General features: G+C 39.5%; 1 protein-coding gene across 19 annotated transcripts in view; it reads right to left on the bottom strand.

The window, feature by feature from the left end:
• SYNE1 (spectrin repeat containing nuclear envelope protein 1) overlaps window positions 1-26,218 on the bottom strand; it is a 453,644-nt gene that overhangs the window by 130,594 nt on the left and 296,832 nt on the right. For 12 of the 19 annotated variants that reach the window (XM_029223419.1, XM_029223418.1, XM_029223421.1 and 9 more), the window contains 9 exons: window positions 24,090-24,296; window positions 21,995-22,168; window positions 19,210-19,401; window positions 10,762-10,896; window positions 9,704-9,813; window positions 4,578-4,734; window positions 1,532-1,663; window positions 1,175-1,330; window positions 383-592 (listed from right to left, as the gene is read on the bottom strand). In XM_029223419.1, coding sequence (XP_029079252.1) covers window positions 383-592; window positions 1,175-1,330; window positions 1,532-1,663; window positions 4,578-4,734; window positions 9,704-9,813; window positions 10,762-10,896; window positions 19,210-19,401; window positions 21,995-22,168; window positions 24,090-24,296 — 1,473 coding nt within the window. The other 7 variants (XM_029223416.1, XM_029223414.1, XM_029223413.1 and 4 more) reach the window with 6 other exon arrangements.

Raw genomic sequence — 26,218 nt, forward strand, 5'->3', positions numbered from 1 at the left:
TGTTTCTTTGGTCTTATGTTTTAAACTCCAGTTTTATCAACTGGAAAGTATCATTATAATATGCCATATATATGAGCTTCACTGGTTGAATTTAAAGTTCTATTCAGCCCTAAGTTTGGTTGGCTGATTTTCTCAACCTTCCACTTCTAGGAGCATCAAACTTTGTTTTCTATTCCTTGAGTTCAATCCCCTTGTTTTTCTGTAATGTTCTTGCCCTTTGTACCTTTGAAAAAAAAGGTAGGTCTATATCTATATAAAAGGTAGGTCTATATCTATATACCTCGATAGGTATATAGGTAGGTCTATATCATACCTCGATAAGATCCTGTTTATTGCTGAAGGTAGCTGGAATATGGTGAAACATCTCCTGATAATGTCTTACCTGGAAATTTAGTATTTGCTGAAGTCTTTCCTTCATCTGATGACATCGCTGATTTACTACTGAGTCTAGCAAAGATAACCTGCCCAAAAGACAACCCAAAGTGTCTTCAATAACATCTCGGTTATCACCATTCTCTGGAAAGGCTTGGGAAAACAAGTTCTTGTTCTTATCCATTTCTTCAGACATTTCCTTAATATCTTTGGCAAGAGTCTGGGGTTGACAAGAAAGTACATTTCAATGTTTAGATCCATGAATTTACATACAGATCGAGTCATTTCCTCATAGGAAGTCCACTATATCTCTCATACTGCTCAGTGATAATTACATCTAAGGCAAGTTGGACCACTTCATACACTTCTGTAAATATTAGGCAAGTTACTGTTATTTTCCTCAGAAACTTTACATCATTTGCTAATACTAATATATAATAATTGGTGAAAAGATGAGTTTTCTAAAGTGCCATTTAGAAATTCATAATTCTTATTTTTAGTCTGTGTTTCATATGGGGAAGCTTTGCAATATTCAACAGGGTTCCTACGGAGTCCTCAGCTTTTTCCACCTCCTACATACACAAGACAAAGAATAAAAATACAAAACATAAATATCTTTGACAGCTTTTTATATTTAGGCAGTTCTTTTCTGCATTATGCTGCTTGGAAATACACCTCATTTGTCCCTTACTAGAACTGCTTTACGCTTGACCTTCTTTATACGCACCATTAATTATCCAGTGTCAGCATTTCAAGTGCCGTGTAATGTCATACACCCACAGACACGGGCTGCCAAACTTACCTCTTGGTTAAAGAGGCAAGTTTCCGCCTCTGCTGGTAAAAGTGCTGTGGCAGCAAATAAACGATCCTCCACATCATCCAGCCAAGTAGAGGTAGCCGAGACCCCATCGTATAACTTCTGTTCCAAGTCAGTGTTCTGCCTCTTTGTCCCTCCACCCTGAGAAAAAAAGGAAGGAACAAAGGATTAATTACAGTGTTTTGAGGAATTAAAGAAAAATACCAGGATGAGATGCTGGGGTCCAGTGGCTCTGCCTTTCCGGGGCTAATCACTAGCGCTGGGTCTCAACAGCTCACGCCCAGGGGTGGAGCAACCCCCTGGGGTCCCAGATCCACAAGCAGACCAAGCGCACCACCCTACCTGGGCTGAAACCTCCTCGAAGGCCTGGTTCAATCCATCCAGCAAAGACGTCACCGCAGATTTATCCTGGGCCTGTCCGTCCCCTTTGTACAGTGGCATGCCAGACAGGAGCCGATTTGGCCTGCTGTAAAGCTGTAGGCAGACAGGAGAGCTTAGTTAGGACCAGTTGTACTCTATCCAGGTGTTCTCATTTAGAAACGAACACTGAAGCGGATGCTGGAAAAACTGTGTTTCTGGAAACCTCTGCCGGAGAAAAACCACCTTACAACACACCACGTCCACTAAACATGATGACCAGATTCAGCAATGGCAATGTTTCCCTGATGGACCGAGAAAAAAAGAAAGAGAGAAAAGAAAATAGTGGAAAAAAATGCCTGAATTCTTATCATAGCCTTCCTCTCAACTTAATCTTGGTTTTAGCACAACCCATGATGAAATAATTCAGCCGAAATACCAGAACTAGACTGATCCCTTTGCTTTCATGATTCCTTTACTTCCCCCCTAAACTCTTTTAGGCAAACACAATGTCTCCCCACTAAGGACTATGATATGGCCTAGCACTCAAACGTTTTAATGATGTTTCTGCTCAAACTCAGTGTCCTGTAATTTTTTAGAATACCTCATCTTGTCCTTACTTTTCAGGCTGATTAACTCATTATCCTCTAAACATGCCAGGCTCATTCCCCACTGTGGCTGGATGCTCACCACCCAGCATCTCTTTATAATCCACTGCCTTAAATTCCACACCTCTTCTACTTTCCACTTTTTTTTTTTTTTTTTTTTACTTTTGTTTCCTTTTTAATTCCCGCTAATGGAGCCTCCCCAGCTGCTTAATTTTTCAGAAATGTCTCAAGTATTTCCTTAGTTGGGTTACAGGTTCCTAGGAGCAGAAGCCATAGCTCATCCTGAGGCCAGGTGTTCTGCAGAGATGCTAAATACAGTGGAAGTGAACAAAGAAACATTGCTCTGAAAGACTGATGCCTCTTGACCTAATGAACTTGAGGCAAAAAAAAAAAAAAAAGTGCCTGTTTTTACACTTGAGATTAGTTAAGTATATCATCCAAGTGTACAAAATTGTCAGTAAGGTAACATGAAAAATGAGGGACTTCTGAGTTAAACAGACCTGCATCTCCATCCCAGTTCGGCCTCTTCTTAGTCACAAGACCCTGAGAAATTATCTAATCTCTCCAAGCCTTAGCTGACTGATCTACGAAGAGAGGTAATGTCAACCTCACCACAGCATTGTTATGTTAACACCTAGAACACAAAATATGTTCCTAATAGATCATTCCCTTTCTTTCTGGAAACTCATAGCCGGACTACTTCTTCCTGTACTTTTCTCTCACTTCTTCTCACCAAAGACAAGAAAGTGCTGACAGGGCACTGAGAGAAAAAGCAGCTCTCCCAGATGAGAGCAAGTATGGCGGAGACGTCCAGGTCAACAATGCTGGATGGGTGACTCATGCAAGTGTTTAAGCTGAATGGACAAGAGGCAGAATCAGGGGTCGGGCATTTCACGAATGAAGAATATTAAGTAAGCATGGAATGTGACCAGAAATATCCCAGATTTATCTGGCTTAGGAGAGTCAGAAAAGGCTGCAGTCCACCATTTAGGACTGTAAATACCACTTATAGACAAAGGAATGGGGAAATCCTATAACATGAATAGTGCTGTTCTGAAGTCCAGGAGATCTACATCGGCAATCAAGAACTCAAGCCATGAGTCTGAGGAATGTTTGATCAGGGGTGTGAAGAAGGATTCATTCAAACACAGGTAGGAGGTCCATGCAAAAGGTATAAGGGCCCTGTGTGCCAGGGTGGAGTATGATTTCGAGACAACTGCCTCTGGAAAGGGAGGGCTTTCTATTCTCCAGGGCCAGAGCTGGTGGTGTTCCTGTGGACAGAGGCAAAGAAGGCCCTGGCCAGGGAGTGAGAAGGTGTGAATGCCACAAGAGGCTGTAAACGGAGACAGAGGTGAATGGCTCTGTATGACTTATGCACAGCTCTCAGCAGATGGGGCACCTTTAGACATCCCCCTTTCAGGTGATCCTGGCAAGGTGTACCTGCCCTACAGTGCCTGCTTTGTCAGCTCCTGCCTTTCCCTCCTCTGTAATTATTGATACCCTTTCTCTTCCGGGGTCAGCCTCTCCCAGCTCCTAAGCTAGTCCGGAGCAGAGCAGTGAAAACAGCAGCTTCCCCAGATCCACAGTGAAGGTCTTAGAACTTGCTCTGATGATACCTCCATGGTGGGACGGCCAGAGCAGGGCTGACCCAGGACCTGGGCTAGGCTTCTATCTCCAGCATCCTGCTGGGCCACAGCTGTGGTGAGCATCACAGGCTTCCCTGACTAGCTCTTAAGGGGTGAATCCCTCTGACTCTCTGCTGTTCTCAGGCTTCTGCTTAGGGTGAACTCATAGCTATTATCTATCTGGAACCTTCTATTGCTATATTTAATTCCACTGGATTTGGCTTGCTTGATGGAACCAAGTCCAACATCACAAGTACCCACCCATCTTGGGAACCAGCCTACAGATGGGCCAGTGACCACTGTAACTGACCCCTGAATTCCCCTCCCTTTAGCTCCACTGGGGTCCCAGTGTGTTTCCCAGTAAGATCTTCTGAAATGATTAAATACTGGAAGTAGCAAAAGACAATAAGATAACTTGATAACTTACTGACAAATTTGTAGCTTTTTTTTTTTTTTTTGGTCTGGATGTGTATATCCTTAATTTGCATCCTTAATTTTCAAAGTTGTGGGAAAAAAGGGTGGGTCCATTTGAAATTTAATGGTTTACGCTAACGAGTCATCCGATATTAATCTTCTCTGAGGAAAACAGTATCTAGAAGTCAAATAAACTTCCACATATCATTATAAAGGGATATGTGAAACAGGCTTGTTAAGAAGAGTATAGGATGAGTAATTTTTTTATGTCTTATTTTGGAATTGATAATGAAATACAGGTTGTTGCACAGTTATATTCACTCCCATAGCATAAGCTGTACATCTTTTATATTAGTTAATATGTAAAAGCAAAATGTTCGATACCACTTGCTCTTGTTCGTGTTGTAGAACATTCTGAAGCAGTTTCTGCTTGGTGCTAAATTCCTGATGGAGGCTTTCCCATTTCATTCTCATCTGGTCTTCAGCAGGTGATTTCTGCCCTTCCATCCCCAACTCCTGGGATAACACATCAGGTTTTTCGCTATTAGAAGAATAAATAATCTAAGTTTACAAGGTGTGTAAAAAGGCAATAAGTTCTAGGTAATTTATTATGTGTACTAGATCTGGCTTCTAAAATTGGAACCAGATTATTTCAGTCATTAGCTTATACTTTAAAAATATAAATTAAAATAGAAAACTTGAGACTAATAGTAAAGCAAGTACATTCTTACTCATATAATTGAACCATGAGCACAATAATTAAAAAAATACACTGAAAATAGCTCAGCATTAAAGATAAAAATAATCGTAACTTTTAGAACCAGAAAGTAGACGATAAGATTTGTATCCTTTGACAAACAGCCCACAAACTAATTCAAAAGCCCTAAAAATGCTGCCTCGTCTATTGAGAGTTTTCACCCTGAGTCCAAGGAAAATACTACAGAACAGGTTTCAGGACATGCAATAGGAGTACAGAATGTGGAAGGGTCATCCTTAAAGAGAGGCATAAGGTAGCATCTGAGACTATGGCTCTGGGGGTGAGACAGATCTGGGTTCCCTGTTCCAGCACGTTAGATTTGTGACTTTGAGTAAGTCACTTCACTTCTCAGAGCCTCAATTTCCTCATCTTTATTTTTTTATCCTTTTGGCTGTGCCGTGCGGCACGTGGGATCTTAGTTCACCGACCAGGGATCGAACCCCGGCCCCCTGCACTGGAAGCGTGGAGTCTTAACCATTGGATCGCCAGGGGAGTCCAATCTTCTCATCTTTAAAATGAAGATAGTACCTATCTTGCAGAAGTATGAGAATTAAATTTAGAGAAGATATGCATAATGCCTATGACCCTATCTGGTCAAAAACAGCCACTCAATCAACGGGGCCTAATGATAATGGTAATGGCAATGATAAGAATCTGGGGGACCCAAGTTCCAATAGGTCCTAGTTTGTCAGGGGTTTTGAAGTCCTAACTAGAACCATGTCAGCCGAAAGCCATACTAGATAGCCATTACTATTACTTTGATGGAAACTTTTGTTCAAGTGAAGAAAAAAAAATAACCAGTTCATTGGCAGAATAATACTATATACTACCCCAAAGCCAATTCTTTTCAGAATAAGCATTCAATACAATAGCTTCTTTAGGTAGGTCTGTTGAAGTAAACCTTAAAAAATTATCTATAAGGCTGTGATGCAGCACTTCTAGGATATAACAGAATCTTTCTCACCTGCACACCTAAAGACATGTAAGAGGTTAAGTTCAACAATGCTAGTAATAGCAAAAAAACAAACAAAAAAAAATGGCAACAATATAAAGGCCCATCAATAGGAAAATGGGTAAGTTGTTACTGTTACAAGTTAAAATACTGTTAAGCAGTTAAAATGAAAAAACTAGATCTGTATGTATCAACATGGATTGCTCTAAAAAAGTAATGCTGACTGAAAAAATATCAACATAAAATTGATACCTCTAATTTTGTTTGTTATCTTAGTCTCTGGATTTTTCTGCCTTTTTTTTTTTTTTTTTCCCTTTGGCCTCATCCCACGGCTTGTGGGATCTTAGTTCCCTGACCAGGGATCAAACCTGGGCCCTCGGCAGTGAGAGTACAGAGTCCTAACCACTGGACTGCCAAGGAATTCCCTAAGGATTTTTCTGCTTTTTAAAAAGCATTTTTAATAAAAAACAAGTTTTAAAATTCTTCTGAAATTAAATTTCTTTATTGTGCTGTTTTTTGGGGTGGTGGACTGCAGTGCATCACTTTTAATTCATTTATATTTGCATAACAATTTAGTATAAAACCTGGGGATATTTGGGAATTCCCTGGCGGTCCAGTGGTTAGGACTCCGCTTTCAGTGCAAAGGGCTTGGGTGCAATCCCTGGTCAGGGAGCTAAGATCCTGCAAGCCGTGTGGCCAAAAAAGGAAAAAAAAAAACAACGTCCTGGGGATGTTTAATATGTATATATTCTTATGTTTAAGCATTGACACATATATAATGCCACCAGCAAATTAGTCTTAAATAAGAACACAGCTTTTCGTTTCCCATAGAAAATATCCTTCTTTTCCTTTGATATTTATATCAATTAATTTCCAGTTGAGTTTCCTTAGTGATCTTGGAAGGACTCCTCCATCAATTCTCCCGTACGTCACATAGTACTTATTCTTTATTTATTAAATTTGTAGCCATGAAGCAAACCATGCCCGTCCCACAGGGATTTTCTGACATAAACCAATTCACACTTGATAGTCTTAGAAAATCAGCTAATATGCTGAAGGCTGAATATATAAAGTTTTTCCCTAGCAACGTTATTCTGTTCTTTTAAAAATATATACATATATTTTTCTTTTGACTTCTGGATAGCGTTTAATTTATGGTTGTTTGTTTGCTTGGTGTATTTACCTAAAGGCTTGAAAGGCATGGCTGCTCTGTCATCAACTAGATTTAAAGGAGATTTTTCTAAAGATTTTGTATAAAAATTAAAGAGTTTATAAGTATTTGGAGTAAATGTTCTACAGAAAGCCAGTACTGCACTGCAAATTTCTCTTTAAAATATTTTTATATTTGAACGCGCAATTTATAGCTGTTTGTCTTTCATTTGGCTCCTTTCCAAAGCTAAAGGCCAAGGAAAGAAAAGGAAATCATGGCAAGAAAGTTGCAGAATATTCCTACCGCTGCTTTTCGTGACTCTACATACAATGAGGAGGCAATGTGTGGATGGGTTCTTTGTAAAAACAGAGTTTGGCAAAAATATTCAGAAAACTATGAGGGATGAATAAACATCTTAGAAGAACTGGGAACAAAAGAAAATGCAAAGTGAAGGCAAGTCTCTACTCAGAGTCGAAACAGCGTTCCTCGTTTTAGATTTATACAGACACATGTTTATGGCCTTATCAGCATTTTTAAGCCTGAGGACAACAGAGACTTTTAAAACCCCATTATATTTTAACACAATGTGTACAGTATTAGGGTTATTTTAATGGAATTCCTGACCGTAGATGTTATTCATTCCTATTGTATGCATTCATTCCTATTCTTTTAAATTGATATTTATTAGTTGTATCAATATTTTTACTGCTTTTTGTTTTGTTTGTCTTTCCTTGAATATCTTCCTATTTCTTATATGTATATACATATATAGTCAACACGCATGTCATATGTCAGCAACTTTATGTCAAACTGAATAACCTTAAAAAAAAGGAAAGAAAAATCTCCAAATCTACCCTCGCCAAAGTTACTTTTGATCATCCACATCTACTCTGGTTCTTACTCATACATGTACTATACATTCAATTTTATATCACATTTTTTACTTAGGACCACATATACATTTTCTGATATTGTTACATAATTTTTTGTTAAGATTATATAGGCATAAAATTTTTCTTAGGCCTTTTTTTTTTTTACTAATAGGCATTTCTGTCTTTTTAATTATTTGGTATTATAAATAATATTTCAAAAGTCATCTTTATACCATGTAGTTCCTCCAAACAAATGTTCAGAAATGAAAACATTGGAGGCCATGGAGTTAAAGCTCTTTGACGCATGATGGTTGTCAAAGGATTCTGCTAAATTTCAACCGTTAGCATTGCATGAACACAGAGGTTTCGCTGAAAGTTTTTTTTTTAATGTTTTAGATTTTAAAGATACTTCTCCTATATATCCTTTCAGTTGACATTCACAATGTTCACAGCACAGCCCTTCTGTGATGATGGTAGTCAATTATTACTCTAATTCTATTGATAAGCAAACAAAGTCTCAGAGTTGAGTTACTTTTCCATGGTGACAAATACAGAACTGGAATAAAACCCAGACCTGCCTCAAAATACAGGGACACTTCCACTCTTCTTCAGTTTATTTTCCTTCCTACCTTTTAAATCAGAATCTTCAACCTGAAAATTCTCCACTTTCCTTAATTTTTCTTCAACACTTTACTTTCCTGTGTAAAAGACTTTCAGTCTCTACTCCAAACCAGGACTCAAAGCTCAATGACTTTATATATAGAAACTGTAGAAACAGATCATCAAGAAAACTCAAGATACTTAGAAGGCACATACATTTGTTTTTCAGAATGATATTAGGGGAAGATTAGCTCTGGTAGGGAAAATGTTTTGCAGTTAGATATAATTATTCAGTTAGAAACATCATGAATCTAATTTTATAATGCATGTCTTATTCGATTTTAAAAATGAACTTAGCATCTTCTATAGACAGAAATGCTAAGCGTAGTGGAAAGAGGGTAAGCAAGTTAGCCATTATAACTACTAGCTATACTCATGCTGCACAACCAAATGTTCAAAATGCAAGTAAATGTAACATCATAAAGTGAAAACAAAATGATTAAATTTTTGCAGATGTTCAAAATAAAATTTTGAGTGAGATGCTTCCATTTCTTCAAATGTTAGGAAAACAGCGACAAGAAGAGAACGGGAAGCTGTCATCAGAGAAATGTAAATCAAAACCACAATTAGGTATCACCTCACACCTGTCAGAATGGCTATCATCAAAAAGACCACAAATAACAAATGTTGGCAAGGATGTGAAGCAAAGGGAACTGTTGTACACTGTTGGTGGGAATGTAAATTGGTGCAGTCACTGTGGAAAACAGTATGGAGGTTCCTCAAAAAACTAAAAATAAAACTGTCATAAGTTCCAGCAATTCCACTCCTGGGTATCTATTTGAAGAAAATAAAAACTCTAATTCGAAAAGATACACGCACCCCAATGTTCATGGCAGCATTATTCACAGTAGCCAAGATATGGAAGCAACCTAAGCGTCCATCAACAGATGAATGGATAAAGAAGATGTGGTACATATATACAATGGAATATTACTCAGCCATAAAAAAGAATGAAAAATTTTCCACTTGCAACAACATGGATAGACTTGGAGGGTATTATGCTTAGTGAAATAAGTCAGACGGAGAAAGACAAATACTGTATGATATCACTTAAACACGGAATCTAAAAAAATAAAACAAACTAGTGAATTAAAAAAAAAAAGAACGAAAGAAACCTACCCAACACCACCAGAGGTCTCTGCAGCTGAGTGCTGGGTTAGAATTTCCTCTCCAAGACTGGCTACTGACTGGAGGAGGCTCTTCTGCTCTGCTAATTCCTGTTCCAACTCCTGCTCAAGGAAAAGGACAAATAAAAACATCTTTGTTACTTTATGATTATTGTCTACAATCACAGCTCTATGTCTAGAAAATTCTCAGAGAACTTTGGTAGTAAGTTTTTAAGTTTGCACATTACACAAAAGGTGTGGTTTAGGTAACTGTTCAGACATGTCTCCAAGTCTTCTGTAGCTTTCTTTGGCTTTGATAAAAGATAATCTCTGAATAATCTTGAGAAAAAAAAAAAAAAAATCAATGAGAAAAGAAACTTTTGCTGGGCAATGGTGCCCCCAAGTGGTACAAAATGCACTTTCACTTTTCAAAAATCCATACTGCCTTGTTCTAACTGAAAGAGATCCTTGAGAGCAACAGCTCTTCAATTTCCCATTCACTTGATAAATTGGATCATCAATGGACTCAGTTTTACTTTTTCATTATTTATAATAAATGTCTCTACTCTTTGATAAAATATTTTAATATGCCCTCTCCATAAAGTTAAGATATAAATGAGCAATCCTTCTCAGTCATCAAAGCTCATTTGTTTCACCTGGCAGTAACTTGCAATCCTATTTTGTGATGGTATCTACTTGAGAGCTGAAAGCAAATTTCATTTCTTTTAAAAACATGTAACTCAGACATTTACCAATTCTCAGAGGCCTTTCTGAGGTTTTTATTATTTATAATAGAGGCAAGACTAGAAATAGAGGGCAGATTATAATTGAGTTACACTGTTTTAAAACGAAGCACAAGCTTTTCTTTGAGAACCGACTTTAAAATGACCAGTCATTCCAGTGGTCACAAGTAAGTACATGGAAAGGAAACAGCCAGGTCCTGCTTCTGTCCAAAGAGAAGATAAAGGGGCATTCTATCTTTAGTACAGAAGGAACTTGTCCTTCTAAAACATTTCTCTCAAGGTGTTTGTCTGGTCTATCTGCAGGGGAGAAGGTCAGGAAGTGTGTTACTTTTTGTTGCTGGAGGCTGCTCTGTCGCTGTTGGGTCCACGCGGTCCGAGCTTGAGCCAGCCATTCCTGAACGCCGGGGCTCTGAGTGGCAGCCAGGTCAGCATCGCTCTCCTCCTTCTCCTGGGCTGTCCCCTGCTTTAAACGAGGCAGAAATCAAGAGTCATACTACCCACTGGAAGACCTTAACCAAAACAGAGTGACGGCTCCTTTTTAGCGTGGTCTGAATAATGATACCAAAGTGGTTCCATTTGGACATGAGACCACATTAAAAAAAAACGGTAACACAAAACCCACCGAATTTATGGCATTTGCAGGAGGGAGATGATTATACTCAGAAACACCTGAGGGGAAAAAACTGTCCTTTAGAGGCTAGGATTTTTAGCTGACTGATGTGGTCACCACATATCATTCTGGAATTTTTTCCATGAGAATATAACTCTAGATCTTATTTCCTTTACTGTCACCACCAGGACTAGACTCCACTGCCATCTGTTGCCACTCTCGCTTTGACAAAGTATGGCTAAAGGAGAAAGCCAATGTAATTACTTATTACCCGGGCAGGAGTTCATTCTTCCTGCTAGACTGTCCTGATGGAATTTAACAGGCCCTAAAATACGGTGTATCAGAATGGAACTAGTTCTGAATGAGTGCCTTTCTACTCCCATATATTTATACGTCAAAGGATAAATTACACCATTTTGGTATGACTCATTTACTAAATATGGATCAGTACCCACTGTGTGTCAGGCACTGTTTTGGGCATTGGGTGGTATTCAGCCCAGAAACCAGACAAGGGCCCTGCTGGGGAGACAGACAATAAACAAACAAGATACACTGGGATGGTGATAAGAGCTACAAAGAATGTGAAACTAGATAATGGGATGGAAAGTGAAGGGCAAGGGTTTCTTAGGCTGGGGAGGAAGGCGTCTGCAGAGCTGACAACGTGTGTGGAGTGCTGGCAAAGATTGGGGGAGGGGCCTCCAGGCCTAGGGAACTGCTGGAGCAAAGGCCGTAGGGGAAAGAAACTTAGCATCTCAGAGGGAGCAGAGACAGGGCAAGCATGGCTGGAGCAAGGGGAGGGGCCAGGGGCAGGCGCAAAGAAAGGGAACATTCTTTAGGGTGCTTCCATAGAGGAGTCGTCCTGCGGAGATGCTGCTCCCCCAGCCTCTGGCTCCTCTCTGCCGACTCTGACCACGGAATGGGGTACAGCCACCCCAGCTCAGCCCGCCTGACTGCCCACAAAGACCCTTCTCTTCCTCTTATTTTCAGAATTGTACACTAACTCTTACAGAGAAATAGATGGGGGCTGTTCCCCCTCTGTCTTACCCAATAGAATCTCATAATTAAACTGTAAAATGTTCCAGATCGTCAACCTGGCAACATCTGTATCCGTGCTTGAAGTGCAGTGAAGCAAACAGTGAAACCTATAGGTACTATTTATATTTCATCCTTTCCAGATTCTGAGCCACCTTAGCTCGCAGGTACTTGCTTTCCTTTAAGATGACCCAGCTCCCCAGTAAAAGAAGGTGGTTTAGGTAGAACAACTGGCGTGCCACTGGCCTGAAACATGTTATTTGCATTTCGCAGGACCTTCAGGTGACTAATGACACCCAGGTCAGTACGTTCCCCGCCCTCCCAGGAGTGCCTCTTCCAGAGAAGCAGTGATCTTCCTGAAGGTGGGAGGTTTGGGGTGGTCCGGCATTCCTCCAGGACTGAAGGCCACACGTTTCTGCATAAAGCAGTCTCCCCCATCTGAGAACGCTCCATCTACCCAGATCCTGGCTTTTCCAGGCAAGGAGGAAACAGCAGGTCAAAACGGACCTGTAGAGAATGACCCCAAAGAAGTCAGTGTAACAGGTTGAAAGCTGTCCCTAGTCAAAGCCCCAGTGACAAAACAGTGGCCATGGTCCTGCCCTGCGAACTCTCTTTTGTGGGCTCCAGCCACTTCCTCTCTGCTTTGCCCTTCGGTAAAGGTTTGTTTTCAGAGCCCAGCCTGAAGACTCCCGTGGCAACTCCTCAGGGCCCCAGCTCACCCTTCTCTGCAGGTAACTATAGTCTGACTGAGAGCTCTGATTTCAAATTCCTCACACTGGGGAAAAATGCCAATTGTACTTGGAAAAACAGCAGTTGAAATCTTAGGTCTTAAGGACAACTTAACCACTTTTACACGCACGGACACATTTCAGATTCTAAGACAAAATCTAAGAAGGGGACTCATATTTGATTAATTGAATCCACAGCTTTAGAAAAAAGGAAATTATGCAGCATCAAAAACAGATGCCTAGTATGCATTCTCTCTGCGGTGAGGTTTGGTTTTTCAGTTAGCCAGTTTTTCTCTGGCTGATTTCATCATTTTGAAACATCAGTCTTGGACCACAGGAAGCAAAAAATGATTAAGAATCGGTTCAAATTCCTTTTCCTTTCCCCTTGGGATACGAAGGCATTGACAGAAGGAATAAAATAATGGTAATTACAGTATCTGAGGTCTGATAACAGTTTTCTGACCTATCTAGGGAATAGGAAATAAGGTGGATGACATAGCCCCACCCACGTGGGACCCAGAGGGATCCCGCCTCGGTGGGGCTATGTGAGCTGTTTATTTTGCAAATACTAGAAGAGTAACCATTTTTGCCAGGAACATTCCTTGGAACATTAGCGAGGATTGGAGAATGCTTAACATTAAATAAAACACTTGTTTATAAAGCATTTCACTATTTATATAGGGTGAACTCTGTTCCTTAGATGAATGATAATGTGTGAAAATGATTTAAACTTATTACAAAGAAAGACATCATGTAACTCGAGAGATGTTATTATATGCCTGTGTCATATAGAGAAGGAAACCATTTTGGGGTGGGGTGGGGAGAACTAACTGGATTATTCACTGATATGCCTAGAAGTCCAATTAGTTAAAAAGAATGGCCATAAGACATATGACCATTTTACAGATAACTAGCACTGAGGAATTATGTGCGTATGGTCACACATGATTTAGGAAGGTATTCCAGCTCTCCTGAATTATGGAAGTTTTTTTTTCCCCCAGTTAACATTAGTTAATTTTAGATCAACTCCGAATTCTTTACACCGGGGCAAATGATCCTTTTCCTGGCAATAATAATGTAAACAGGACTCTCTATTCCTGCAGTTGGAAAAATAATCTCCTCAACAGCTCTGATTGTATTTAGAAAATCAATATTTTATATCCTGGGAACTCATGAGACGAAAAGACGATGGTATTTATAGATACTTTAAAATAAACAACGACCAATTTCAGTGCAAACACTGCCACATTTTTCTGTATTTACACTTCACACAGCAGTATCCCCAGGGAAGCTTACACTTGCGGGCAGAGTCAGAACTTTAGTCAATGTGAAGAATCCCTGCGGCCAGGATCTGCTGGGTGTGGGCACCAGCCCTACCAGTCTCAGGCCAGGCCTTGGAGCATGTCAGGAGTTTTTCCTCCCAAAGAATGCGGTCTGCAAACAGTTGCTGTTATTATTATACTGAGACTGGAGCACTTCCTGTAAGCGCTACTTGCATGAAAATCCTCAGGATTTTTTTAAAAAGTTAAATACTACTATGATTCCTATTTTACAGATCAGAAAACATCAGTGAGACAAATTTGGGGAAGTTCAAGAATCTTGCCCCAGAGTCACCTACTCAGTAACTGGTGGCGCCAGCGGGGGAGACTTCAGAGCAGCAGTTCTAGAGTGACGGCTCGAGAACCAAGCCTGGCTTCTGGATAGGTTTGTTTGGCACACAAATTATTTTAAAATTTTAGAATAAAATGTCAACGTTTTAAAACTGGAAAATTTTAGATATAAATATGCTTCCTCTGGAAGATCTAGCAATGCTGCCTGTAAATTCTGGAGCTGAGTAACAACTGCTTCTTTGACAGGCGACCAGCTTGCCGAGGTCCTGACTGGGTCAGCTTCACTCATTTATATTCCCTTCCCAGGCCCTGAGGCCTTGCAACTGTGCCAGCACCCTTCCTCTCTTTAACCTCTAGATGTGCCTGTGTATTAGGCTGGCCCTTCCCTTCCTACCTGCCTCTAGGCATAGGGCACAACTGGAGATTGATAAATGATAACTATCCCAGACATGAAACCTTGAAGTCCTTCCCTTTGTTTTGGTTTCTTAAAGTTCATTCACACACCAACAACGGGGGAAAAATGAGGGGGAAAAGAAAACATTACGTGTTAGATTGACAATATCTTTTATAAAACTAAGTGAACTGTGGTATACTCTCCCAGTTAGAAAATCCTTCTAGTTTTGTTCAACTTTAATACTTTTAACATTTTACTTTTTGCTTTAATTCATAAAGTCAGACTGTGGGTGCATTTTAAAGTATGTGAATTTAACGTGAAAAGTTGCATTTTGTCTTTATTGGCATTTATTTATCTAATAGTGAGTTCAAGTATTTTTTCATATGTTCATTGGCCATTTGTATTTCTTTTCCTTTGAATCACCTCTTCGTATTTTTTGTCTATATTTCTATTAGGTGACCTTTTCTTATTTTTTTACTGATTTACAATAAGATTTCTGGAAATTAAGGGAATTAATTCCTGGTCATGTGAATTGCATAGTTTCTTCCATATTTGTCCATGTCATTTAATTTGGTTAATATTTTCTTGGTCATACAGAACTTTCTCACTTCTGTGTAGTAATTTTAAAGAAACTAAAATTCTGGGTTTGGGTTTGGGTCTGGGTTCTGGGTTTCCGATCCCAAGATTTTCTTTTTTTTTAGTACCCATACATCCAGAACGTTTTAGATTTAGTTTTTACATTAAATCTTTGATCCACCTGTAATGCACTTTTTTCTGTAAAGAGTGGGATAGGGAATCTAGTTTATCATATTTCAAGTGGTTTGCCTATTACTTTATTTATTCATTTTAATTTAACTTATTTATTTATTTATTTTTGGCTGTGTTGGGTCCTCGTTGATGCATGCGGGCTTTCTCTAGTTGTGGCGAGCAGGGGCTACTCTTCGTTGCGGTGTGCGGGCTTCTCACTGCAGTGGCTTCTCTTGTTGCGGAGCACGGGCTTAACTGCTCTGCGGCATGTGGGATCTTCCCAGGCCAGGGCTTGAACCCGTGTCCCCTGCATCGGCAGGTGGTTTCTTAAACACTGCGCCACCAGGGAAGTCCCCTATTACTTTATTATTATTTACACAGTGAATCGTATTTTAAACAGTGACTTGAAATGCCACCTTAAACATTTATCTAATGCCCTTGTATACTGGGATCTCTTTTGGGAATATTTATTCTAATTTTTTGTTCATCCATTTATTGTGCCAATACTAATGATTGTAATATTGTATTTTAATATATGAGAATATTTAACCCCTCATAACTCTTTACTGTCAGAATTTTACAGTTTTTTTCAGGTTTATTTTATTCCAGGTAAACCTGGTATCATTTTGTCACATTTCAAATATATACAGTTAGTATTTTAGTTGTGAATAACTTAAACTTATGTTTTAGTAGAGGAAAATTTAACATCTTTAAGGTACTGTATTCCTATCTAAAAATAATGTTTCTCTCTATTTTTGCAGGTATTTTTGGTATCACTCAGGTTTTAAAATGTCGAGATTTCAAATACTTTATATTTTGTTCATGTTATAGATGGAAAATTATTGTATATTATTTCGCTAACTTTTTATTTATACAGGAAAGTTACGGATTCTCTATTTCATCTTTTTAATAAGCCAGTCTTCTTACTAAATTCTTCCATTGCTTCTAATAGTTTTCTGTTGACTAGGCTTGATGTTCCAGATCATATAATCATATGATTAGCAAAGAACTGAAAATACGTAGTTTAGTCCAAAGCAATTTATGACACTGAGAAAGCAGAAGCAATTGCAGTGAATGCTCATTAAGCTCCCACTATATTATTTGTGCCATATCCCCTGCCAGCATCTGTACTCAAATACAGATGTTTCCCTCCCTCCTGATACTGGTTCCAAGACCACTCCCTCCCCTTTGATCCCATCTTCTCCCTTCTAACAAGAAGACTGTTGCGGCAATCTCACTTCTTTCTCATCCATTTTTCCTCTGCTGAGTTGTTTCCACCTCCCTGTAAACATGTCATTATTCTTTGATCTTAAAATGGAACAAATTTCTCCTAACTTACTTCTTATAGTTTATTCCATTCCTATGTTCCTCTTTATAGTGAAACTCCTGAGTTTCCTGCACGCTTCCTCTCCAACTCCCTTCTCACTTTCATTTCAGAGGGTTTTTTGCCTCCACTATTTCACTGAAAAGCTGTGGTTGGGGTCACAGAAGACCTGCACGTTGCTAAATCCAGTGGTCAGTTCTCAGTCCTCATTTTAACTCACTTACCCTCAAGGGTCTCCCAGGAACCCAAATCTCACTTTTCTTCCCACCTCACTGGTGTTTCCTTTTTACTCTTTTTGGTGGGCTCCTCCACATTTTCCAAACTTTTCACACTGGAGCATCCCAGCACTTGGTGCTCTTTATCTCTCCTCACACCCTTGGTGAACTCATGGAGTCTAAAGCCTTTGAGGACCATCTAGAGGCTGATGATTCGGTCTAGGTCTGTCTCTTGAATTCCAACCACTGCTTAACGTTGAGTACGCATCTCAAACCTAACCTATCCCTAAGGAAACCATTGACCTAACTAGCCCTCCTTCCCCCAGTTCTGTTCCTCAGAGTTTTCACTTTCCCAATTATCCACAATCTAATAAGTCCTCATCACTTCTAACCTCCTAACTGGTCTCTCAGCTTCCACCCTGGTCCCCTACAGTAGTTATAATTTGATCTCGTCACTCCTTTGTCCCCCAACGCTCCAATGGCTTCTCAATTCCCCCAGCATAAAAAGCCAAAGCCCATACGATGCCTACAAGGTCCTCTGCACCCTGGGCCCCTGTTACCTGTCTGACCTCTCTCGCCTTGCTCACTCCACTCCAGCCGTTGGGCTTACTGAACAGACCAGGTAGGAGCCCACCTGGGAGCCTTTGCCCTTGCCTCCCCCTGAGCCTGGAACTCTATCCTTCCATGTCCACATGCCTCACTCCTTCAAACGTAACCTGAGGAAGGCTTCCTTGGCCACCCTGTTTAGAACTGCAAATCCGCCCAGCCTTGCCTTTATCTACCTGCCTTATGGGTATTTCACCTATAGCTCTTATCATCTTCTAACTTAGCATATGATAATGCACCTTAATTTTATGTGACTATCTGTCTCTCCCAAACATAATCCCTTGAAGATGGAATATATAGATATACAGATACAGATAGATGTTGCCCATGCTCTTTCACTCTATCACATAGAATAGTGGCTGGCACATAGTAGTTTCTCAATAAACTTTTGCTTAATTTTTTTTTTTTTTTTTTAAATTTTGGCTGGACAGCACGGCTCACGAGATCTTAGTTTCCTGACCAGGGGTTGAACCCAGGCACTCAACAGTGAAAGCACAGAGTCCTAACTACTGGACCACCAGAGAATACCCGCACAGTTGCTTAATTTTTGTGTAAGATAATAATAATTCTAATCTGTATAGATTAAAAAAGAACAAAATCAAAATATTAGACAATAATAGTATGCAAGGTGCATGGGAAGAAATCTGAGTGAATGTGTTCTAAGTTTCTTGTATAGAGCTGGAAGTGGATTAAGATATTAACTTAGAATTTATTAGGTGTGCATGATTAAAAAGTAGAGGGAAAACAAAGAAAAGCATTCAACCGCTTATAAACAGAGGTTGAAAAGGAGAAAGAAGAATAGAAAGAACAGGACAAAAACAGAAAACAAAAAATAAGAATAAAAGTTCAAACATATCAATAATCACAATACATTTAAATGGACTAAACCTGCCCTTCAAAAGTCAGAGGTTTTCTGACTACATATGTTTAAAACCAACAAAATATAGCTAAATGTTCTTTATAAGAAACAAATTTAAAATATAAGGACCCAGAAAGGGTGAAATCAAAGGAAAATTGAAAGACATACGAAGCAAATATTACCCAAAAATAGCTCTAGTCATCTAAAACAAAAATCACTATTAGGGAACGTTAAGGTCATCACACGATAGTAAAAAGGTTCAATTCACCTGGAATATACGACAAGTCTGAAGTTGTGGGCACTAAATAAAGAGTCTATCTGAAAAGTAGAATATAGGAGAAATAAAGGAGAAATATAAGAGTGTCATAGGATATCTTCATCCATGACCTATGTTTAAATATTTTTTAAAATGATGTACTTGATAGATTTTGGTAATTATTTTCATTTTCTTTTCTTTTCCTATGCTGCAATTTTCAGGTGTCTGCTTTCAAATAACTCTTACAAAACCTATTTGAAAACCTATGCCAGACTGTGCAAAGCAGGTATGTACATAAGTACGTATCATTCCCCAGCTGTCCCCTTTACGTGTCGCGTGCTCAGAGGCCAGACCAGCCACGTGCAGAGATGCAGCGTCCATGGCTGCAGCCTCACCTGGATGTGCAGCTGCTTGTCGTGCAGCGCTCTCTGCAGCTCCAGGAGGCTCTCCTTGAGGGTTCTCAGCTTCACCGACAGCTGCTCCGCCTCGTCCTTTGTGTGAGCCTTGCCCTCCAGCAGCAGGTTTTCATTGTGGACTGAGAGCTCCGATAAGGCCACCACCTTCTGTTCTATTTCCACCAGCATGTTCTGGAACAACAGAAATAAGGCTGAAATTCACAAACCCTGCCAGTCTCTGCAAAGACCGTGTCTCACAGCGAAACCCAGCACTTTACTAGTCTTTCACCAAAAGATCATGCCTCCAGGTTTGTTTGTTTTCTTTAACCTAGTTTTCTTACAACCTTCAAGAATGGCACGTAGATTCTAAAACTTCTTTTGAGCTTCCTAATTTTTCTCTTAAGATTAGATATTACATAATGAAAAACATATGGAAAGCACATTTTATATAGCCAACAGATAAGTAGAAAAGACCATTCCTTAGTGTTATCCCATTATTATCATTATTTTACTATTTTAGTGTTAGACGGTTATGCTTGTGACTAATAATAGTAAAGACATCACATGATGAACCCTTTTCGCGTCAATTTAAAGAGGACTCTCTCTTTCAAAACATTTTTCTTTGGGTTGACTTTTTTCCCAGATTGATGCTTTTTTTACTTGATTTTTATTATTTTTGTCTTTTATATAACATATTTTTAACCTCACATTTCTGAAAGTTTTCCTAAGAATTTTACTTTCACTTTCTGTGGCAACTCTCTAGTGCTGCAAGGTTTTCTTCTTCTAAAATGGAGGCTAAATCCAGAAAAGAAGCAAAAATAGTCTCCCCTCTTCCAAAGTACGATTTAAAACAAAAACCAAAAAACAAAAATAACTAATCAGGCAAAACAAATAACCATATTATTTTCTACAAAAACTGTTCTGTTTTTATATTCCTTAACTCTGAACTCTTTGAAATGCACTTTCTAATTTATACTCAATTATACATTAATAAGAAAAGATATTTTATTTCCCTGTACAAAATCAGAATTACTACCATCAACTTCTAGGACTGAAAGTATGATCCTAAAACCTAGAACTAAGTGGGAAAGTGAAATATTTCATGAAGTGGGGCTTAAAGGACGATTTCCTGAGGATTATGTTTGTGGAGCTAATATCATTCTGTGCAGGACTGTCTTTTCCATTAGGCACAGCTGACACAGTGCCGAGAGCCCATAACACTTCTGCGGACACAAGAAAATGTCTTAATTTTAGGTTCTTTTAAAATCAGAAGAAAAAAATGAAGATAATAACAATTAATATATAATGATACCACCCCAGGTTATATTAGTCTCTGTACCAAAGCAATTGTAAAATCAAATATAATTTTTAGTATCTTTGCAGAGGAAGAGGCCCATGGAAGCAAAGTACCTAGGGCCCCAAAAGTCATAATGGGGCCCTAATTCCACGTGATAGCCACACTTATAATTATACAACTGGCTTAAAGGCTTGAATCAATTGACTGAGGAACTGTTGTGTACCTCTGTGATTCCACATGCTTTGAGTTTTAAAAAATACCATTTCAATACTTTGGAAAAGTCCTGAAATATATTATCTCAACCATGGACTTTATGCATAACTATAAAAATAGAGACATCCAAAAGGGAGAGATGGGAGTAATGATGAAACATAATTTTGAAATGCTAGTGCATGGGTAATTTCGAGTGCTAGAAGGGAATGCTAAAAATACATGTCTCTTCAGAAAAGGAACTTCAGAAAAGATAGAAAGAATAGAAAACACTTGCACATGGCTCTCTACTCTCCACCATCAAGGCAGAGATGCTTCGAATACACATAAATAAGTTGTCCAGAGAATTTAAAAATCCAAATTATAATAATATGACAAAAAAATCTCAAATCATAAAAGGGATGACCAGAATGACATATGAAGTATTAAGAAAAGAAGTGGCATTCATAATTAATGGCTTGTGCATATTTCCTCCGATTCCAAATGGGAGAAATACGAAGTTGTGCATATGGATATTTAACCTTGCAGATTAGGCTGGGTTTTCTAGAGACTTGCTAGTTAGTTAAATGAAAGCACTTTTAAAACGTACTTCACCCATGTGTAAAGTCTACTATGCTGATAATCTTTGAAATTCTATGATTGGTACACGGGAGTTTATCATCTATTCTCTATGCTTATATGTGTGCTTGAAAGTTTCCATAATAAAGAGGCAAGAAAATAATCTTACAATAAAAACCTTGATGCCATTACCCCTTACCTTAATTTCTAGAGACCTCACATCGAGGAACGAAATTCTCTCCTCCAGAAGACAACCTTCCCGTGTTCAATCTGTCTGCCTATAACTGACAATTTTGCCAAGTTTTCCACATAATATTTCTGAATTAGAACCAAAATTGCAACAGACAGCTCCTGTTGTGTTTATCCACAGTCCGATTCACTGATACTAATTCTTCTCGTTGGGTACTTACATTCCTCATTAGCCACCCAAATAGATACCGTAAGTGTTTTGGCATCTATAGTCTTTAAGAATGGTCCTTCAGGAAGCTGAAAATGTTCTAAAGAGTAGATACTCTTGGTAAAATTTTTCAAAAGATTAAGTCCAAGCCTGGATTTCTTTTAAGCTTTAATAAGGTATTGTTTTTCTACTCTCTAAATGTATAAAGTATACGGGTTGTGAAAAATCATACAACCATACCAAGCTTTGTTACCATTACGCTTTTTGTAGTTAAAAAATGTGCCTTGTGATGTTGGCATATTCCCTCAAGAACATTTTTGTACCTGGCAGTCCACCAGCTGGGCCTCCATGTCCATGGGCTCCTTGGGTGACACCAGTGCAACGTCCAGAGTGGCCTTAGTGCTCGAGAGCCAGTGGTCCAGCTCATCGGCTTCACAGCGATACCTCTGCAGGGCCTGCTCCTGTCTCTGTTCCTCCAGCTGATCATTTAACTTCTCCTAATGAATTAAGCAGAATGGAACCTAAATCACTCTAAGGTAAAATCATTAGGATTCAACACAGTACAGCAACGGTTCTCAGGCCTGAGTGCACATCAGAATCACCTGTGAAACTTAAAAAAAAAAATGAAACAACCCATGTTTAGGCCACATCACAGACTAGTAAATGAGAATTTGGGAAGGTGAGCCTCAAGATTAGTCTTTTATAAAAACTCCTACAATGATTCTTTTTTTTTAATTAATTAATTTATATTTTTGGCTGCACTGGGTCCACGTTGCTGCACCTGGGCTTTCTCTAGTTGCAGCGAGCGGGGGCTACTCTTCGTTGTGGCTCACGGGTTTCTCATTGCGGTGGCTTCTCTTTGTTGTGGAACAGGGGCTCTAGGCACACAGGATTCAGTAGTTGTAGCACGCGGGCTCAGTAGTTGTGGTTCGTGGGCTCTAGAGCGCAGGCTCAGTAGTTGTGGCACACGGGCTTAGTTGCTCCGTGGCATGTGGGATCTTCCGGGACCAGGGCTCGAACCTGCGTCCCCTGCATTGGCAGGCAGATTCTTAACCACTGCGCCACCAGGGAAGTCCCTAAAAACTCCTACAATGATTCTAACGTGTGCCTAGAGTTAAACGTTCTTAAATAATACATCTACAGGACGAGGCAGATAATATGAATGACAGAAACTGGTCAAGGGTTAGAACGAAGCAATGGCATAAGACAGTAGGTAACTTGGCTTCAATGTCCGGGAAACTGTAGAGAGTAGTGGGGTCCATGGAAAACTGAAGAACATATCCGGTCCACCTAAAAGGGCAGCACCATGTAGTTTCAGGTAACTGATCCCCTACAGGAAAGGGTGGTCCAGTGTTATTAGTTTCTTGAGCAAAGGCAAAAATTCAAAAATTTTGGTTAGATCTCTGAGGATGTTTTAATGATGGCAAATAATTCATATTTTAAAAAAAATCCAGGCCAGAATTCCATGACGGTTTCATAGAGTGACTGGGGACAGTATTAATGAATCAAGAAGTTAATCCTTAAGATACTCTAAGTACTTTACTTTAAAAGTTATTTTATTAGTAATCTATTATTATGTTTTCAATTAAAATTTTTATTAAATTGTTTAAAAGAGAGATTAAATAGAGCAGACACGTTGATTTAAAATTTCTCCAAAACCAGAAAATATATGAATACCTAGTCTGACTAATTTTATAACAGGTAAAACTAGAAACAGCCTACATACCCAACAATAGGGGGACGGTTAACTGAATTACGGTATAATCGGCAGCTAAATAAAATAAGTGTATATAATAAATGATTATTTGCCAGAGAAGCTGCTAGACCCTAGAGATACAAGGACACAGACACTTTAAATTCTAGGATCAACAATATGAACATCGTATATGTTTAGGGCCAGGAATGATAAGAGAAAAACAACAACAAAAAAGGAAAATAACTTATTTTTAACACATCTGCTACCGTGACTAAAATTTACCTCTCTATTAAATAATATTAATATTAAGTAACATGAGAACCAGAACTGCAGGAATATTTTCATGAATTAATGTGCTTGAATTGGCTAACAGTGACTAAGGATTTATTCTTCACAGTATTGGTGACACTATTCATAAAGATGCTCCTATTTAAACACAGCGCACTATCATGCAAACCTCCTATAATTACTCCTCACAAGACTCATGTCTACCAAGTATCAGCTTTCCACAGTCTCAGTTCCGCATGCTTGTGAAAAGACACATTCATGGCTCCACACTGACTCAGGGCTCTATTCACGAGGCCCTCCTGGACACACAATACCAGCTTCTGCTGAGTGGGAGACAATAAACATGTCGATCACGTAAGTAGCCCAACATACTTGTCAGCATAACCCTAAGAGTTAATCTGGACCTGAGGGGCACCTTCAGAATGGCTTGTTACCTCCAAAAGCTGTCGTTTCCCTGATGCCTTCATCTTGATGGTGGACATTCGCTCCGCTAAGACAGCGAGCGTGGACTGCAAGGGCAGCTGCTCCGAAGGGTCGGACTCTGGGGGGTCAGACACCAGCTCCTCCGCGAGGGCTGACTGCAGCTCACTGATTTCCTCTTGAAGCATGAGAATCTCATCCATCAGTGCCTGCGGGGAAGACTGTGGAATCATACTCGTGTATGCATTTTTTCGCACTGAGGCATCGTGGCACTAGCTGAGTCCCATGTGGTTCGATACTAGTGAAGACACTTCATTTGGAAGTCGTTTAACCAACAAACAGGGGACCTACTAACCTAAGTTTCTAAATGACAGTACCAGACTGAATGTCAGGAAATTTCTGATTTTAAGACCACTTGTATTGGTAACTTAAATGAATTTGAACTAGTTAATTAATCTTTCTGGTTTTCAACAGGCACATCTGTAATCCGACGGGGGTATGCTCAATTATGTTTGAGTCTACAATTCTATGTTGAAAATAAAATTCATCACTTTTTTCCTCAACATGATTCTTCCCACTCTAAACTTCCCTGAGTCTGAAACAGCACTGCGTTTTAATCACAAATTCACATTATACAAGACAGGAAAAATTTGTCACCTGTTTCTATGCTGTTACCCTCTCCTTATTTTTCTCCTCTCCCCAACTCTAAAATTTGAAGTTTCTCAGGGCTAGTTTCCAGGCCCCCTTTTCTCTCTTCACAAGCTCTCCCAGGCGATGTCCATTGCCAAGGCTTTTTAAACCCTTCCTAATGTGGAACACTTAGTAGGAGAATAAAACCTGCCACCCCAAAATGTCTCTGGCATGCAGGTTATTTTGAGCTGAAAACAATCAAGGTCCAAAAGACTCAAGAAAAAACTCTGACCTTCCCTCTAACTACCTAAAGAATCTAGAAAGGGGACCTATTACAGGAATAGAGCTATCATCGAGATATCTGCAAAGAATAGGGCTGGGTGTGGTGAGGGAAACTCTTAAGAGAACAGAGTACACTCAGTGTCCCACTGTCTCTGAATGGCCCAATTAATATTTGTTTACCAAACATTTGCTTTTCCATCTTTATGTGAGTTACCTTTCTCCTCTTTTAAGTCTCAAACCACTACCCCCAACATCCTCCTGTGTCTTTAGCTGAAGACAGTATTTAAGGCGAGAGTTTCAACCGTTTCGGCAAGTTACTCAGTTTTCCTGGGTCTCTCCCACGTATACACGTTATTAAACTTTTACTTGATTTTCTCTGGTTCATCTGTCTCATGTCAATTGAATTCTTAGACCAGCCAGAAGAACCTAGAAGAGTAGAGGAAAATTTCTGCCTCCCTGACACTTATAAAGGTATATCTCTAACCCAGGTATCTGTCCTAAGTTTCAGGCTTGTATATTCAACTTACATATTTCACGGTGTCTCCATCTTATCATGTAAAAGCCCGCTTCTTCCTCTGTTGTCCCCATCTCAGTAAAAGGTAACACCCTTCTCATTGCTTAAGCTTGAGACCCAGGAGTCATTCACACCTTCTGTCACCATATCCAGCATCAAATCCGACTGCTTTCACCTCCAAAACGTATCTTGTATGTCTCCTCTGCTCCCACCTAAGTCACGCAAACTCCTTATCTGAATTGCTCTCATGGTCTACATTCTTGTCTCTCCAAACCCCTCTTCACAGAGTAATTAGAGTGACCTTTTAAAAAGGTAAATCAGATCCTCTCAGTCCCCTGCTTTAAAATACTTAGTGGCTTCTGGCCTGTAAAATAAAATCCAAACTCCTTACTGTACTCGTGCGGTCTCACCCCCGCCTGCCCCTTGTACCACACTCCCTTGTGGCTTACTACATTCCAGCCTTCTTCAGTTACTCCAGGACCCTCAGCACTTTCTGCCTCAGGGCCTTTGCACATGGTGTTCGTTCAAGCTCTGGAATGCTCTTCTTCCTCTCTGTGAGATGGTTCTCTTCATCCTTGGAGCCTTAGGTTAACTGTCACATCTTCAGAGAGGCCTTTCCTGACCGCTGACTCTAAAAAGAAATCTCTGTTGTTCTTTTACCAGCACCCTACTTCCTGCTTAACAGCTATCACAATTATACACTGTTGGTATTTCTCA

The sequence above is a fragment of the Monodon monoceros genome, unplaced genomic scaffold (assembly GCF_005190385.1).
Source record: "Monodon monoceros isolate NGI ecotype Baffin Bay Population unplaced genomic scaffold, NGI_Narwhal_1 Super_Scaffold_15, whole genome shotgun sequence".
Lineage (NCBI taxonomy): Eukaryota > Metazoa > Chordata > Mammalia > Artiodactyla > Monodontidae > Monodon > Monodon monoceros.